Genomic DNA, 16,061 nt, shown 5'->3' on the forward strand with positions numbered 1-16,061 from the left:
CATCACATGTACCTTTGTGTCCCTGATCATGTGTGCCTTGAGGAAGGAGGCCAGCACGTCCCGGTGCTCTCTGCGGTACAGAAACTTCTGCCGGCTCTCCGGGAGGGCGCTGAACGCGGCGTCCGTGGGCCAGAACAGCGTGAAGGGTCTGTGCACAGGGTCACCGAGCAGCGGCAGCAGCTCCGCATCCTGCCCGGGAGCACAGGGACACAAAGGGAAAGCCCCGAGCCCACACTGACCGTGCACAGGCACACAGCACCTCCCCCAGAACAGCAGGGGCAGGGGCTCACCTGCAGCAGCCTGCTGTAGATGGTGTAGCCAAAGGCCTCGGCCACGTCCGTGATGTTCTGCTGCAGAGGGAGGAAAGCAAACAACTGACACCAAGGGTTCCCCATCCAGGACCAGCAATGCACGGGAGAAACCAGACAGGCAACAACTGCAGTAGCTAAACGTAAGTTTATCTCTGTCACCATCATGCTGTTGATTTGGCCTGGAAAGGGCTGGCATTCAGTAGCCACTACTTTTCTGATTCATCCTGGATAGATACTGCTATGGCAGGAGCTGGGATGAATTCCAGCACTCCGTTGTGCTGCACAGAAAATGTGTTATATTCTGTAAAATGCAGGATGTACAAGCCCCTGTTGCTTGCTTAAGTAGTCACAGAGAGGCATTGGCAAACTCATGCTGCAACCTGCTCTGTGCTGGAAAAGGAGTCTGATGGTTGGCATGGGACATGATCCTCCTGCCTACATCCAGAACTGTTGTTCCCTAGTGATGGATAAGGCTCCTTGTGTTCCAAATATGGCTATGCCACAAATGCTGTCACCTTCACAAGCCAAATCTGTGGCCTCAGACAACCCCTAAGCAGTCAGGAACAGGGAGGAAGAGCAGCTCAGGCAGCCTTGGGCTGAGGCAGCACTGCTGGGAGAGAGATCCTGTCCCTGAGCTCAGCACAGCCCTGACGCCAGGGCACAGCTCCAGCCTTACCCGTGAGAGCTTTGAGGAGATGTTATGGCCCACCAGGTCACTGGGGATGAGGATCTTGCTGATGAAGTGAATGACCCCATTCACACCCACAATGTCACTCGTGACCACTTTGGCTTCCTCGTTGAGAGTGATGCTATTCTGCGAGAGAGGGGACCTGCTGAGGCCTGCACAGCCGCAGCACTGCCCCGGGAGTGTCTGTGGGCCCAGGCAAGTCACTTGCCACAACCACAGTGCCTTCAAATGACAGAAAAAGTGACATCCTGACAAGTGGGACGGCAAAGGGAATTACCTCATTCACTGTGATCTTTATTTTGTGGCCAGATAAAGATGTAAGGGACTCCTGGCCTTCCAGGTCACTGGAGAGCAATTTCTGGCAGCCCACCATGTGGTAGCGAAGCAGGTCCCGGAGGAGACCTCTGCTCTTCCACTCCTGAAACTACAGACAGAAAACAGGAGGGAGGTCACACTAGGACACTTTGCCTTGCACACAGGGCCCCCAGCCCCAATGAGGAAGACCTGGATTGCCTGAGTTCCCTCTGACTCATCCCTGCAGGGAAGCAAGTCCTCCCAAAACACACTGAAAGCACAAAACCATTTGAGAGCTTTGGGAAATTTCAACCAGCTTGACTAGTCAGTGATGGGGTTAGGATATTCCATTACATTGACACCAAAAAGCTGCCATTCTCTTATTCCTGATGAGGAGGAAGAGGTCTGTCACAGATGCATGGAAGCCTTGCTGTTACCAGCCCCACAGGCACCAAAGCCTCTACACATCACTGATATGGCATGGTGCATCTGAGGCCCACAAGACATCATCTCCAACAAGGGTCTCCTTACAAGAGGAGCCATGTCCACCCCTGTCCAGGTTGTCTCCTCAGTGAGATGCCTCCAAACTTCTGCTTTTACACTGATGGAGAACAGGGGATGCCTTTAACTCTCCATGGTGCAGCCCCTTCGCTTTGATTCACTGGGCAGAACAGTCCCAGAGGTGACACTGCCCTGACTGCAGCTGTCAAACACCTGACAGAGCTTGGGATGGGAGGGCACTTACCACTGTGGTGTTTCCTATGAAATCTGTCTGTGGGACGAAGACAGTGAAAGGCCCTGCCCCACTGAGTTCTTTGATGCTTTCTGCCTGTGTTAGAAGAGCATTTGTGGGAAGGGAAGCAGAAAACATTGTTCCAGTTAGCAAGACTCTTTGCAGAAAGCCCTAGGTGTGATTTACTACCCAGACACAAGGACAAAGCTGTCACCAACCTGTATCATCCTAAAGAACATGGATGCATCTGGAATCCTTCCGAGCTCCTTAAACAAAGGGAATCAGCTGGTGTTAGCAGGGTCCTTTCCACTTGCTCCTCACCAATCAGCACAGTGACTGGCTCCTTCCACTCCAGGTCAGTCTCCCACCCCAAAGAGACACCAGTTCTCCTGACATACCACAGTAATCTTCCCTCCCTCCCTCACCAGCTCTGCAAGCACAGATGACAGGGATGTTGCAGTGAGCTCTGCCTGCACCATTCACAAGTGCTGCAGGATGGAGTGGACAGAAGATGGAAGCTGGCTGATCCTGCAGCACCTGTCTCATAGGTAACTGCCCCTGTGCTCATGGGACATCTCGAGTGCTTCACAAAATCTCTGCTTTAACCTCACTGCTGCCACTGCCAGTTGTGGGATGCTGCCCAAAGGGCAGACATACCCTGGCAAGGCAAACACCCTCTCCTCACCACCTTGACTTTCTGCAAGAGCAGAGCCACAGGCAGTCCATCTCTTTTCTTGTGACTCTGCTGTGGGCACGAGCTTTTCTTTGCCACTGCCTGAAGAGGTCACCAGCTTGCCCAAGGACAGCCATTGTATGGGCAAGAGAACGGGACACAGACTGCTGCCCTTGGGTCCCAAGTCCTGGCATGGCCACAGGAGACACCTGCCCTCATCCCACCGGGCAGAAGTGAGTTGCCTTGGGAAAAAACAAGATCACTGCTATTTGTTTATGACATGAAGCAAGCAGTCCCCTGGAGGTATGGCCAACATTGCTGACAGGAGTAGAGTTCCCAGCATGGCTCCCTTTGGAGCAAAGTGACTTTGCCATGATTCTCTCCCACAGCTGGCACACCAAATACACCTATGATTTACAGAGAGTTTGCTCAAAGCACCTGTCTCCTCTCCTATACCACACATATATCGATGTGACACCAAGATCTGCTCACCCTCTGGAGAGGGGGGAGTGGTTTGCTGCAGGACAGGGGACATGAACACAGAAGGCGCAGCACATGCCTCTCACCTGATGCACTTTGCCACGGCAGGTGAAGCCATCTCCAACACTGTGCCAGGAGCAGGAGCAGTTGCGAGTGCCAGGGCCCGTGTACTTGCAGAACCCAAAGGGACTGCAGCCTCCATTGTTCTGGCAGAGAAAGCAAAAGGCTTCTTGGAGGGGCTTCTCCAACCACCTGAACTGCTGCTTGCATGTGGGAGCTGCAAACTACATCCAGCCCAGTGAAAGGAAACCATCCCTCCCCACTGTTTAGTGCCTTACAATAAACCTCACCCAAATTCTCAAGGGCTTCCCAGCACCAAATCCTCCCATGAAATAAGACTTTCCCACCTCACTTTGGAACACAGTGATGACAAAGCCCATGATTCAGAGGGACAGTTTGACATGGCAGCGATGCCGTGAGCACAGAACCCTTTGAAGCTTTTGCGCACATCCCGCATGAAACGGACACAAAGGAAAAAGCCCACGTGCCTCCAACCCTATGTCCCTCTTTCCACCCTGAGGGAATGCTGGGTGACTGACATAATTGCAGGTGACTGCAGGAGGCAATGGAAACCAAACACACAAGGAAATCCTTCAGTGTGTGGAAAGGCAAGACCTCAGCTGCAACCAACCAGGTTAGTGCTGTTCTTGCTGTTAACTCCTGGGAGAAAGGAACACTTCCAGGCTGTGGTCTTCACCTCTGGAAGCAGCAAAATGCAGACATACCTGTTCACACAAGTTGATGGGGTTGCACTGGCTCACACCATCCCCACTGTAACCAGGCAGGCAGTTGCAGGCAACCTGGAGAGAGAACAGACCCTTGGGCTCAAACTTGGACCCACAAGGGCTGCCCTGGACCGAAGGCATGTGGTGTAGCACCCATTGCTGCCTCCATGAATAACCAAGCTTGTGTCCACAACAAATATAACCCGAGATTGCCTTCAGCCTCTGGCCAGCAAAGCCATCTGCTCTCATGGAAACGGCAATGTTTTCATGCTCTTGCCAGGCAACTTCTCTACATGGAAGGGAGTAAGCACAAAGCAGGGCTCTGCAATGAACAGGACTGTCTCTAAGAGGATTACACAGCTGTGACAACTTCCAGAATAATGTTGTCCTGATGGCCACCCTACACACTTACCTTCTTTGGGCCTGTTTTGATGCACTCTGCATTGGTGTGGCAGCCCCCATTGCTTTCGAGACAGAGATCAATTTCTGCAGCAAAACAATAAGGCCAAGTTATTGCTGAGGACTGCTCAAGGCAGCTGGGAACTGGTGATCCAAAGAGGTATTGGGAAAGCAACGGGGAGAATTTTTCCAGCTTGGGGAACATTTTCCTGGGAAATTGTCTTTTGATAGCAAAGGAATAATGTGCAACTGCAAATTTACTCCTGACACATGTGGGTCTCTGAGCTGTGATAAATCTGCCCACAGAAAATTCCAAGCCTGTCTGGGTGTGCTTTAAAGAATATGAGAGGACTGGATTCTCCCTAGCTCCATCTTCACCTCAGAGCACCACTGTGGGAGACTGCCCTCACCCTCTGTCTCTGGGCCTCTCCATGACATGCATCAGAGCAAGAAACCTTGCAGGGATCTTTTGGTTTGAGACCAAAACACTGGTGTTTTAGTCTGAAACTCCCCTTAGTATTGATGCTGCCTCTCTGTCACCCCCAAAACACATCCTGAGCACTCACCCATGCAGAGTGTCCCATCACCAGCGTAGCCTTCCTTGCAAACACAGGTTCTCTCTCCTGGGGACACTTTGGTGCACACAGCGTGCACGGAGCAGCCACCGTGGTCAATAGTGCAGGGATCTATTTCTGTGACCACAAACAAGAAGAGCAGAATCAGCTCAGAGCACCTAGGAATGATCAACTGTGCCAGAATGATCATCTATCTTAAAAAAATCACAACATCTTGTTAAAATCCCTTTGTTTCCCGATGAAACTTTTGGTTCTTTAAGGGCTTGGGGCCTCATCCAGACCTGAGAGAGGCCAGTTCAAGTAAATAAGCTGCTAAGCTGCTTTTTTTCCTCCGTATTCACCTTCCAAGAAGGGCAATACTGAAAATAAATTGGAATGTCTACCAGTGTTTTGACTGTTACAATTTTATTGCTTGTTTTTCCCTCGTCTGTTTGCTTTTGACATAGACAAGGCTTGTAATGTAGCTCTGGTGCAGTATCCTGAAATCCCACCTCATTTTGGCTCTACTGCTGCACTATTACCTGGCTTTGGCATGGCCAGCAAATAGAAGAATCACAAAGTTCTAGGGAATTGAAATTCTCATATTCCAAGGATTCATGGCCAAAACTGTAACAACTTTGCCACCAATACTGTGATATTAGAATGAGTACAACCCATTCATGTGCATCAGGCAATAAGAACTGCCCTCCTACACTTGCCTGCCTTTTTATCCCTCTCTTGCAGGCTTTAGCAACACCAAGAGCATCCTGTGTGAAGTTCTGGACTGGAAAACATCTCTACTAAGGCATGGCAGAGTTCACGGTGGATGTCTGAGAGCAAAAGGATTTGAGTGATCTTTGCTTTGGCAACTTCCTGCCATTTATTTCTCCTTGTCTTTGCTGGACATACCTGTGCAATGGGTCCCATTCCCTGTGTATCCAGCAGAGCAGAAGCAGGTAGGGAGGGAATCTGTGGAACTGTTGAGGCAGCTGAAACAAGACAGGCATAAACAATCACTGAACAACATCTCCTGATTTGCTTGGCTGGTGGGAAGCACTGTACAAATCTGGCGTATGCAAGAGACCACAATGACCACAGGAGGCACATTCCAGGTATTCCTTCACAGCTCCAAACACTCCTGGTGTCCAGCCCAGGCCTCCCACAGTGCACCCTCACCACACCCACGAGCTTCTGCAAGGTACAAGGGGGATGGCAGGGTCCTGGTTCCTAAAACAGGAGACCGGATAATGGATGGAGAAGGGAGCACAAGGGAGTCATTCCAGCCCTGTTTCATTCCTTGGCAGGGGCAGAAAGGGCTTGTAAATGGCTGGTTGATTTGTTACATGAATAAGGCCAGGTTTGGACTACCTTGGAATCTCTGCTTTCTCCATCCACACATGCTGAAGAAACTCGGAATGGATTTATGCTCGGACAGACAAAATCCTTGGGGAGACTACACATGGCACAGCTCCAAAGAGAGTTCCCAGAAAGGAACTGACAATTATGTATCTTTAATGAGTAGGCACCTTCTCCCAGCCCTCTGCCAAGCCCTAAGCCAGAATCACCTCTGTGTGAAACACACACAAACACACATGGATGACTCTGCACTTACTTGGCCATTTGATGGCAAGTGTTATTGCATAAGTCAATCTTGATTCCTGCAAGAGAAAACACAAATATAACCTGGAATTTTCAACTGGGGCCATTTCTGCCATCTAGAGAAAAGGAGTCTGCAAACCAGGAGTGATGCTAACACTCTTGTCCTATGTGGCAGCAGGAAAATCTCATGGGATTTATGTTTTGGCACTTTGCCAAAAGTGAATTGGAGTGAATTTGATGTTCTCTGTCTGAGTAATGGTTCAATTTGATTTTATCTGTGATTTTATCTCCGCACTGGTAGGAATGAAACAAAGACTGTTAATGACTTGTTAATCCAGACATACAGAGCCATTTGGCTTTGGCCCTTTAGAAGCAAAAGATGAACTGCTTTCATGCTTGACATTTACACTAGAAAGGACAGCTCTGCTTGATTTCTATTTCTAAATTCACAATAAAATCAATCTTGTGTGCAAACCTTTAAAACCCCAAGGTATTTAGAAGCTCAGGTTTCTCCTCACCCAAATGCTAATCAAAATCCCAAATCCATCTTCAATGTGTTACTTTGACACACAATGACAGATGTATTGAACACTGCAGACCACAGCCTGAGCTCACCTGAGTGAATGGATCTGTGAGCAGAAAAAGCAGCTCAGCAAACACACTGGGGCCTTTTGAAAATTCAAATCAAGCCCTGCCACATTCTTAGGCAAGCAACAGGAGTCATGGTCAACCCAATGTGGCTGGAAGCTCCCATCTCTCTCACAGAGCAAGGGGCTGTTTTTGAGGTGCCTCTAATCTCAGCAGAGGTAGAAGCAGTGATAGGCTTTTCCTGATTTACCAAAATTACTTGAGGGCTCGTGCTGTTGGGGAAGTCCCAGCAAATGCAGCTTATGTGCAGGAATGAGTGAGCAAAGCCTGAAAAGGTTTTGGGGGAATGCAGAGTACATGTGACCCTGTGGTCAGAGCAGACAGAGCTCTCTGGCAGCTCAAGAGGATCACTCAGATTACACCAGAGGCCCCTTCACACTCACGTACTTTCTTGGCAGGTAGGGCCCGTCCAGCCCGGGAAGCACTCGCAGCTCCCGTCCCCTCGCAGTCCATCGTTACAAATGCCGTTGTCACAGGCACATTCTGCAGGGGAGATACAGACACCACTGCCAAACCAGCCAGGTCTCAGCAGAGTCTTGCTGCCATTTCACTGGCTGCTCTTTTCCTAATCCAACACATCAAACTGTCATCAAGAAAATGTCACAAGAGTATCAAAAGAAAATGTCACAGGAGTATCAGGTCTTGATCCCTCACTGCCAGGCCAGAAGGCCCAGGAACAGACCACCTGCCTCTACTTGCTGTAGTTTGGGTGGCAGCAGGATGGGCAGCATATGCTTGGTTTGAGGATGCAAAATGGGGCCACTCCTCTGGCTGCCCACAAGTGCTCACTCCTGCTGTCTCTCTCTCAGAGATCTGGGAGCCATTTGCCTGTCCCAGAGTCTTGGGACATTTCTGCCCTCCCACCACTCCTCCTGAGAGCTGAGATGTGGCCACTTTTCTGCCCTTGCACGCAGTTTGGTAGAGCCAAGCTGCCATAGCCATCAGTGTCACCTGATTTGCAGTCGGCTCCATATCGTCCCACTTCACACATCTCACAGGCAGTGCCATGGAAACCCTCCAGGCATCGGCACTCCCCACTGCCCTGGATGCCATCCTGGCATTCCCCGTTCCCGGAGCACCACTGGCCTGGCTTCCCGGGGCACATCTCGCACATGTGGCCGTAGTAGCCGGGGCAGCAGACGGACCTCTGGAAAACCAACAAGAACAAGCTGGGGTGAGCCATCCTGTGCAGCACAGACAAGGTACAGCTTTGTTGTGGGAGCTGCTCGATACCTCTCTCTATGTGATAGCCATAATTTCTGACAACACGTGGAAGGAACAGGCAGGATGGCGTGAACACCCTGAAATGGGGTGCTCTGTTGCCCAGAGCTTCATGTAAAGGTCTGCACTGCCCTTGAGAAACACTGGACCTTTGGTGAGTAACTCAAATGTTCAGTCCTGAGCCTCTCCAGCCTATGTCCTGCCTGTGTCCTCAGTATATCTCTCTGCTGGGCAGAGAGAGGCTCCACCAGGAGGTGATTTAGTTCCAAAGCCTGATTTAACTGCTCTCACTTCTTTCAGCGTCTAGCCACAGAGGGAGGAAATCATGATGGGAGCAAGTTGGACAGTACAGATGATGAGAAACAGTATCTAATGAAGTGCTGCAAAAGTGCCAAATAAAGCACAAGTGCTGACTGAAACTCTCTATGTGAGTACAGCAAGTCTAATTCCCTCTCTCCCTTTTCAATTTCCCATTCCCACTAAACTTTCCAAGTGATGCTGCAACACCTGTAAGACCTCAAATTCACACAAGTCTTTCTTTTACCATTTTCTCTTTAAGCGTTTTCTTCCAGCAACCCATTTTCACAAAACTGGTAGAGGCCATAACACACACGACATGAGGTGTGAGACCTTGTGCTCCTCCCTTTGGTTGGGCTCCAATGAGTCATCAGTTATTCAGGAAGGCACATGCACAAGCAGAATACCATCATTCATGCCTCATTTCCTTAGGAAACCAGACTGCAAACATTCAACTCCTTCTCTTCCTCTGCAGGACAAAACCCAGAGCAACAATACCAAAGCAGCAGATCCCAATCCATCACTGTGCAGACATTTCTGCAGATTTTGGTTTTGTTCCAGTGCCCTCCACCTCCAGGATGGAGAGCGATTCCCAGACGAGCCCAGCCTCAGCTACGCAAAGGCACAAATGCAGCCAGGACTTCAGCACAGCTTGCACTTCCATGGCTGTGTTTCTGACACCCATCTTGCTTTTGCCAAAATGAATCTGAGGCAAATGCTTTTCTCACCAGAGAAACTTTTGCACAGGTGAAATGGCAGCCAAGTATTCTTGTACCCGCAGAGCGCAAATCACAGTGAGCCATATTTCTACTCCCAGGAGGTTCCTGAGGATATAATTGGCATAGACACAAACAGGAGATATTACAATATTTAGACAAACAAAGTACATTTTGGTGCATATAGCAGTGTTCTTGCTTTGTATCTGACAGGAATAGCCCTAAAAATGGGAACTATCCAGAGCTGAGACCAATGAGGCATCTCTGGATGCGAGGTCACCACACAGAGTCTATTTGTTACCTGCCAAACCCATGGTACACATTAGTCTGAATACTGAGAGAAAAAGAATTAGGAACTTTTGGGCATAGGGTAAAGCAGCGAGGCCTAAGAAGCCAGATGTAGCTGCTAGGCAATTTACAGGCAGCATGGAAATGAAGTGCTTAGTTATTTTCCTCTCTGGAAATGTTTGTCACTCACTAACATACAAGCCATAGGCACAACCAGCCCATCTGTGTGAATAAATCAATGGTCCAAGCAGGGAAATTGCTACAGGCATCCCTAAACTGGCTTTCCTTGATGATAATGTCAAGAGTAAAAAATAAATTAAAATAAGACATCTCTTCTTCCCTGTTAAGTGGGGAAAGTAAAGGGCTCCTGAAATTCAGGCAAAGCCTGGAGCCAGCTCTGGATGGAGCTTTGTGATTCATGTCCATGTTTTTCCTGTGTAACCCTTCCTTGGTTTCTGCTTTTTCTTGCAAACCTTGGCAATGGCTGAGCCACAGAGGACTCAAGGGCACATTTTTTCAGGTATCAAGGTGACACCTATAGAGCAATGAAAGGACCTCAAATCATTATCTGCAACCAGTCTGTGAGCTGTCACATGAATCCAAGACTCACCACAAGAACTGATCCAGAAGGACACTTGATCCCCTTCTCACACTTGCCGCACCTTGACTAGGGCACAGAGAACAGGACAAGTCACAAGAGTGCCCTCTACTCACATCACACCAAGACACCAATCTTGAATTACAAATGCTGCTCTACAGGCTGCTGGCTGGGACAAAGACAAAGATGTTTTTATCTCTGTGGCTTAAAACACCAAAAGAAGAGATCAAATGCTACACCTTTCCTGAGTCTCAGGGATTTTTGTAGCCCTGGCATTCCTTCAAACAAGGCTGCAAATACTTTTTTTCCTGATCTGTAGCAGGCAGACTTACCTCAGTCTGACCTTGCAATCTTCAGGTTTAAGTGGCTCAATTGCCATGAGCTACCAGGTAAGTGCAAGCTGGACTTTAGCCATGACTCCCAGGGAGATCAGACAGCATTTTCTAGGGGAGCTTGTGGTCATGGAATGCAGGAATTGGGCTGGATTTTCCTTCCACAGCTGAGTATCTGGGAGTCCCTGCACTAGCCAGCCCCACGGCTGGCACTGTGAGAGAGGCTCAGCAAGGGAACTGAATATGATCTGCACAAGAGCTGCATTAGATGTACAGAATCTCCAGGTAGGAGGTGCCAAATCTTCACGATGCCCCATTTCATGAGGTTCATCTGGGGTTACACCACAAGCTACTGCCTCATCCATGAGGAAAGCCAAGGTAGGTTGGCTGTTATCCATCAGCTTGGTTCAGCAGGTGGAGGAACCCTGTGAAATGGTGTCAGCTCCTTGGTCATCACCATTACCTTTAGTATGGTGGTGGTATTGGCAGTGCAGCGATTCTTCTGGATCTGCAGCACCTGGGACACCCCGATCAGGATGCCATTCTTTGTCTCGAAGGATTTTCCATCCAAAGGAATATTGTTGACAAACTTCTGCAAAGCAGAAGAAAACAGCTGAGATGATAACCATCAATTCCCTTTGCATGGATTGCTTGGCAGCTGCCAGATAGTCACATCAGTAAACTTGTGAAGGTGTGCAAAAGAGAAGTGGGAGTATTGAGTCAGCACCCTTAGAAAGTGATAGGTCAAGCCAGACCCTCAGATGGCAGAACGGTCTGCCTCCCTTACCTGGGTGTTGTTTTGGTAAAACATTAGCCAATAGGAGAGGCCTAACATGCTGTTCTTATGAATTCCACTTCTCAAGTCCGCGGGCAAGAGCTTCTCTCCCAGTACAATGTGGTACTGCACTGTTTCATTGTCCTAAATCCACAAAAATACAAATGTTAGGAGCCTTTTCACTTCCTAGAATACAATTCAGTCAGAGGTATGGCATAAGAAGTGCTCCTAAGAACCTGTAATGGCTAATTAACCCCACAGAGCCTAGTAACTCTCTATCACAGGTGACTGATCACACTTGATGATTCTGATACTTGATGAAGCCATTCGTGTTTTTTGGAACCTTTCAGAAGTCTGAAAATTGCCACAGCCAGCCAGGAAGTGGAACATACTGTGCCATCTATCCACATACTAATTTACTCTGCACTTGGGGTCCAAATACTCTTTTCAGATCCCACTGCAACAACCAAGAAAACCTCTCATTTCTCTGCCATATTTCTGCCAGCTTTTAGCATCAGATATTCATCTCCTCTCCATGCTGAAATCCCTGGAGCTTGTTTGGTATTTGGCAGTGTACATGCCCCTGCACTCACCACAATACACATTCAAACTGCATGCAAGCAGTGAGCTTACCAGCTGGGTCACATTGGCAGCATGGCAGTACTCCTCAATGGAATTATTTCCAGGAACAAAAATTGTGTATTGTTCAGAGGACTCAACTTTCCCAGTGAGCTGGTACTCCTAAAAAATGTCCAAACAGTAACATTAGCAATTACCCTTGGACTCATTAAAACCCAAACCACACATGAGATCAATTACAAAGGCAAGAGGAAATGCTTGAAAATGGGTTATACAACTTCTACTCAGCCACACACATCTGATTGCTTGCTCCTCATCCTGGCTGACATAAGAGCAGCTTCCCATCTATGAAAAAGTCTTCCCTTTCCTCTGGGTTTCTCTGCCTTGTACAGGGATGAGAGCACCTGCAGTAGACAGGTCATCTTCTACTGTAATACATGCCAGTGATGTAGAGATCTAACTGTAATTATATAACTCTTTGGCTGCTCAGAAGGGCTTTCCTAGAAGATCCCTCATGTAGGACACACATGATCTCCCTTCCTTACCAGGCAGTCCAAATTTAGGTCCCCCAGCACAGGGTAAGGTGGGCATTTGCTTAAAAGACAGTTCTGACAGTGACAGCTGGGTTCACCTCGACTGCTTACCTCTAGCAACTCCTTGAATGTGCTGAACGAGGCCACTGCGTTGAGCTGTTCCTGCAGACCTGGAGGGCTCGGTGGGATATCTCCTGGGGGTGGCAACAAAACCTGCAGAAGAAGTGGATTCAGAGCAAGGCTGAGCAAGGGGCTGAGGGGAATCACACTGGACTCCTGCCCTGCTTCCAAGAAAGGCAATTAAAAGGCCTCATTTTACACAATCCTGCAATAGCCTGAACTCAGCTATCAGCCAAGAGAAGGGGAACTCTCCTCCCACTTGTCCTGGAGACAAATGTTTTAAACACTGAATACTGCTGCACAGGAAACATCTGTCAGGACCTTGTGATAACCTCATATATTTTGCCTTTATATCCCTTCCTAACTGTCCAGACATGTATTCCTCCTTGGCCCTATCACAGAGGCTGCTACACAAAGCTGCTGCTACAACTGCAGCATTTCCCAGTGTCACATGTACTGACATACCTTACTGAGGACATGGATAATGCCATTGCTGGCAGGGATGTCACTGACAACTACACTTGCATTCTGGATGGTCAATACCTGCACAAGGACCAGAGGGAGAAGCAAAAGAATTAGGAAATGCCAAGCAAGTTCAAAACAAGTACATTGTTCATTCAAGCCTGCACGTGGTTAATCTGGGTACAGCTTTTGAAAGATGCCTGCATTTGAGGGCACCAGTGTCCCATCCAGGCTCCCCACTGGATACAGCAGCCCCTCAGCAGTTAAATTTGAGATTGTACACGAGCCTTATGTAAGAAACCCTTACACCACTCGTGGTGTTTATCTGCCATCTGGTCTGTGGGTTGAGAGTGGGTAATTCTGGCCTGTCGTACTTTCTGAGCTTTTCAGCAGTGAAGACACCTTCAAGGAAGTGGGCTCTGAGGGGAACAAAATCAGATAAAGAAAACATTAGGGAACTGTTGGTAATGACTGGGAGATAAGACCTTACCACCCAACATTCACATCTCTCACATGAAGTAGTTTAGCATGTGGTGAGAACAATGGAGAGAACTGTTCTGCTGCCATCTGACTGGGAAAATCTCCCTCTGCAAATACATGAAAAACAAACCCACTTCCCATGGTCTGTGATCTGTTTTGTTTTAAATGCCTACTTAATTTTTGCATGCTAGATATTTAAATTTGCTTCTATATTTATCTCAAGATATCTCCTTATTGGTCATGCACAAGAAAAAATCCATCTCATGGCTTTGTTGCTGTTGTTTGGCCCAGTAAAGCAAAGGCAGGAAGCTCCTAGTACCTGACTAAAAATGGCAGGGTGTAGGGGGTCAACCAGAAATCTTTGTCAGCATTGCTCAAGTTCTTGATAGCTGCCTCTGATGGCACCAGGACAGTGACATTGGTTCCTGCTGGGATGCTGAAGAGAGATTTCTGTTGTCCAAAGCACAAAAATGAACAAATAAGACACGCCATTGCCACATCTAGAGTGCAAAATACAGCCAACAGCCATCCCGCTCTTGCAGTCACGTGAAAGGGATGTGAAGGAGCACAGCACATGCTCAGCAGTACAGCAGGCTCTCCTGGGTTCTCCTGGGCACAGCAGTCAATGAATGCCACAGGTAGTTTAGCCAAAACAGCTGACATCTGATTGCCAAGGGAAAACCTGCTGCTTTAAGCTCTACTTTCCCAATTCAGTTTTCCTTCCAACACATTTAATCATATCCATGAATCCTTTTTGAACCCCCAACATCAGTCCTGGGGGAGGGATCAAGATAATTGCTGGCAAAAGCAATGTATGCAGCAGGCCAGGTGAGCTAAAGCTCATTTAGAGGCTGTCCATCATAGTGTGTTTCTACAGGCTTGCTGCAGTCTGTGGAGGGTCTCGCTTAATCCCACACCAAAGACAGGGAAGCAGCAATGAGAAAAGGAACAAACACACAGTGTAATGTCCCAAAGGATGTTCTTCTGAAAAACAGTGTTATAATGCCACCCCTTCTTTCCCTTCTGTGTTGTTTTTTGATGGCCAGGAGTTACAGATGGTACAACCATGAAAATTAAGTGTAACACAGCCCCAGCTTCCTCCACTCATGACCCTCATTCTACCACAAACTCCACAGCTTTTCTACATGCCTGCTCTGGAGCCATTTCTACATTGCTTTGTTTTGTTTTCTCTGAAGATAAATGGAGTTGCATGTCCTTTAACAGACTCACTCACAGAACTTACATGTGTGGGTGTCCCATGGTTTCTCTTACCTTAACCCAGTTGTAGAAGCCTGCAAAGTGGGAATTCCTGGCCAGCTCCTTTCAAATAGAAACAACAGAAGAGTTACCTCTGCTGAGCACAGGGTACAGGGCTGGGGGACTCAGGGTGCAGGAAAGGAGCCCTTTGCAATATCAAATCTGCAACGACGACTTAGACATTCTTCTCGCTTCACAACCGTTACAGGCACCATGCATTGTGAGGAGAGATGGGCATTTCAAAAGCAAACTTCACCCATTAAAAAATATATATTCCCAAATAAACAAACTCTTTTCAACTAATTTACAATAAGTTAATGTGTATCAGGGACAAAAGATTGAATCCAAAATGGCCTTTGATATTTCTAATGACAGAAAACAGGCCTGACAGCTCTGACCTGAAAAACTTTCTGAACAACAAAGAAAAGGTGACTTATTGCACAGGACAGGTGCTCCCTGCACAGGGGTGAAGCAGCTTAGAAATTATGGTTTCACTGGCAGTAATTAGTCTTGGCATTGCTTCTGTCCCTGTGGCCTTGGAATACAATTGTGCTTCAGGCTGATGCTGGGAGAAGGAGTCAACTCAGGTAACGGAGAAAAGTAAAGTAAGAGCAGAGCCAGTTCTCTCCAGCCTCAAAAAGGCCTCAGACATTTGCCCTTCACTAACTTTTAGAATGTCCCCATAGCACGTCATGCCATCTCCGATGTAGCCTTCAGAGCAAACACAGGATCTCTCTCCTCCACCAAGGGGTACACATGTAGCCTGAAAATACAAGGAAAGGAAGGAGAAATTAGAGAGCAAACACATGTTATGTAGTGTTATACCTATCTCAGAATTGAATTCTGGCCTTCCAAGGGCTGGGCTAGAGTAGCACACACAAACACCTTCCACCTGCTGCCTTTATGCACTGAGTGCTCTCCTCATGCAGCTGAGCCTAGGTGATTGCTTTGGTTGTGTGAACCCACAAAAATCAGAGGATCCATCTCTGGAGCACATCAGTGCAGGCCAGTAAGATGATATAACATAAACCCTTGTAATTCTCTCAATGCCATGGCTGCTGCAAAACCTGTCAGTAAGCAGGTGAACCTCCCCTGCCATGCCAGCCTTAGAACAGCTCTTTAGTTACTCACCAGGTCATGGCAGCCACCATTGTCCATGAGGCATGGGTTGATTGCATCACAGCTGTGGCCATCGCCAGCATAACCCCTCTTGCAGACACACTTGCTCTGCAAGAAAGA

The 16,061-nt window shown here is 48.1% G+C and overlaps 1 protein-coding gene across 6 annotated transcripts in view; it reads right to left on the minus strand.

Moving 5' to 3' along the window:
- STAB1 (stabilin 1) overlaps positions 1–16,061 on the minus strand; it is a 65,352-nt gene that overhangs the window by 15,467 nt on the left and 33,824 nt on the right. For all 6 annotated transcript variants that reach the window (XM_039558972.1, XM_039558971.1, XM_039558973.1 and 3 more), the window contains 26 exons: positions 15,954–16,049; positions 15,490–15,585; positions 14,838–14,885; positions 13,885–14,015; positions 13,393–13,504; positions 13,089–13,166; positions 12,615–12,716; positions 12,025–12,132; positions 11,404–11,535; positions 11,080–11,208; positions 10,297–10,353; positions 9,411–9,506; positions 8,116–8,311; positions 7,552–7,647; positions 6,530–6,575; positions 5,827–5,906; positions 4,930–5,055; positions 4,377–4,450; positions 3,965–4,039; positions 3,266–3,385; positions 2,245–2,292; positions 2,039–2,122; positions 1,277–1,423; positions 988–1,125; positions 291–350; positions 13–189 (listed from right to left, as the gene is read on the minus strand). In XM_039558972.1, coding sequence (XP_039414906.1) covers positions 13–189; positions 291–350; positions 988–1,125; positions 1,277–1,423; positions 2,039–2,122; positions 2,245–2,292; positions 3,266–3,385; positions 3,965–4,039; positions 4,377–4,450; positions 4,930–5,055; positions 5,827–5,906; positions 6,530–6,575; positions 7,552–7,647; positions 8,116–8,311; positions 9,411–9,506; positions 10,297–10,353; positions 11,080–11,208; positions 11,404–11,535; positions 12,025–12,132; positions 12,615–12,716; positions 13,089–13,166; positions 13,393–13,504; positions 13,885–14,015; positions 14,838–14,885; positions 15,490–15,585; positions 15,954–16,049 — 2,652 coding nt within the window. The remainder of the gene's footprint in view (positions 1–12; positions 190–290; positions 351–987; positions 1,126–1,276; positions 1,424–2,038; positions 2,123–2,244; positions 2,293–3,265; positions 3,386–3,964; positions 4,040–4,376; positions 4,451–4,929; positions 5,056–5,826; positions 5,907–6,529; positions 6,576–7,551; positions 7,648–8,115; positions 8,312–9,410; positions 9,507–10,296; positions 10,354–11,079; positions 11,209–11,403; positions 11,536–12,024; positions 12,133–12,614; positions 12,717–13,088; positions 13,167–13,392; positions 13,505–13,884; positions 14,016–14,837; positions 14,886–15,489; positions 15,586–15,953; positions 16,050–16,061) is intronic.

This window comes from Corvus cornix, chromosome 12 (assembly GCF_000738735.6).
Source record: "Corvus cornix cornix isolate S_Up_H32 chromosome 12, ASM73873v5, whole genome shotgun sequence".
Taxonomy (NCBI): Eukaryota; Metazoa; Chordata; class Aves; order Passeriformes; family Corvidae; genus Corvus; species Corvus cornix.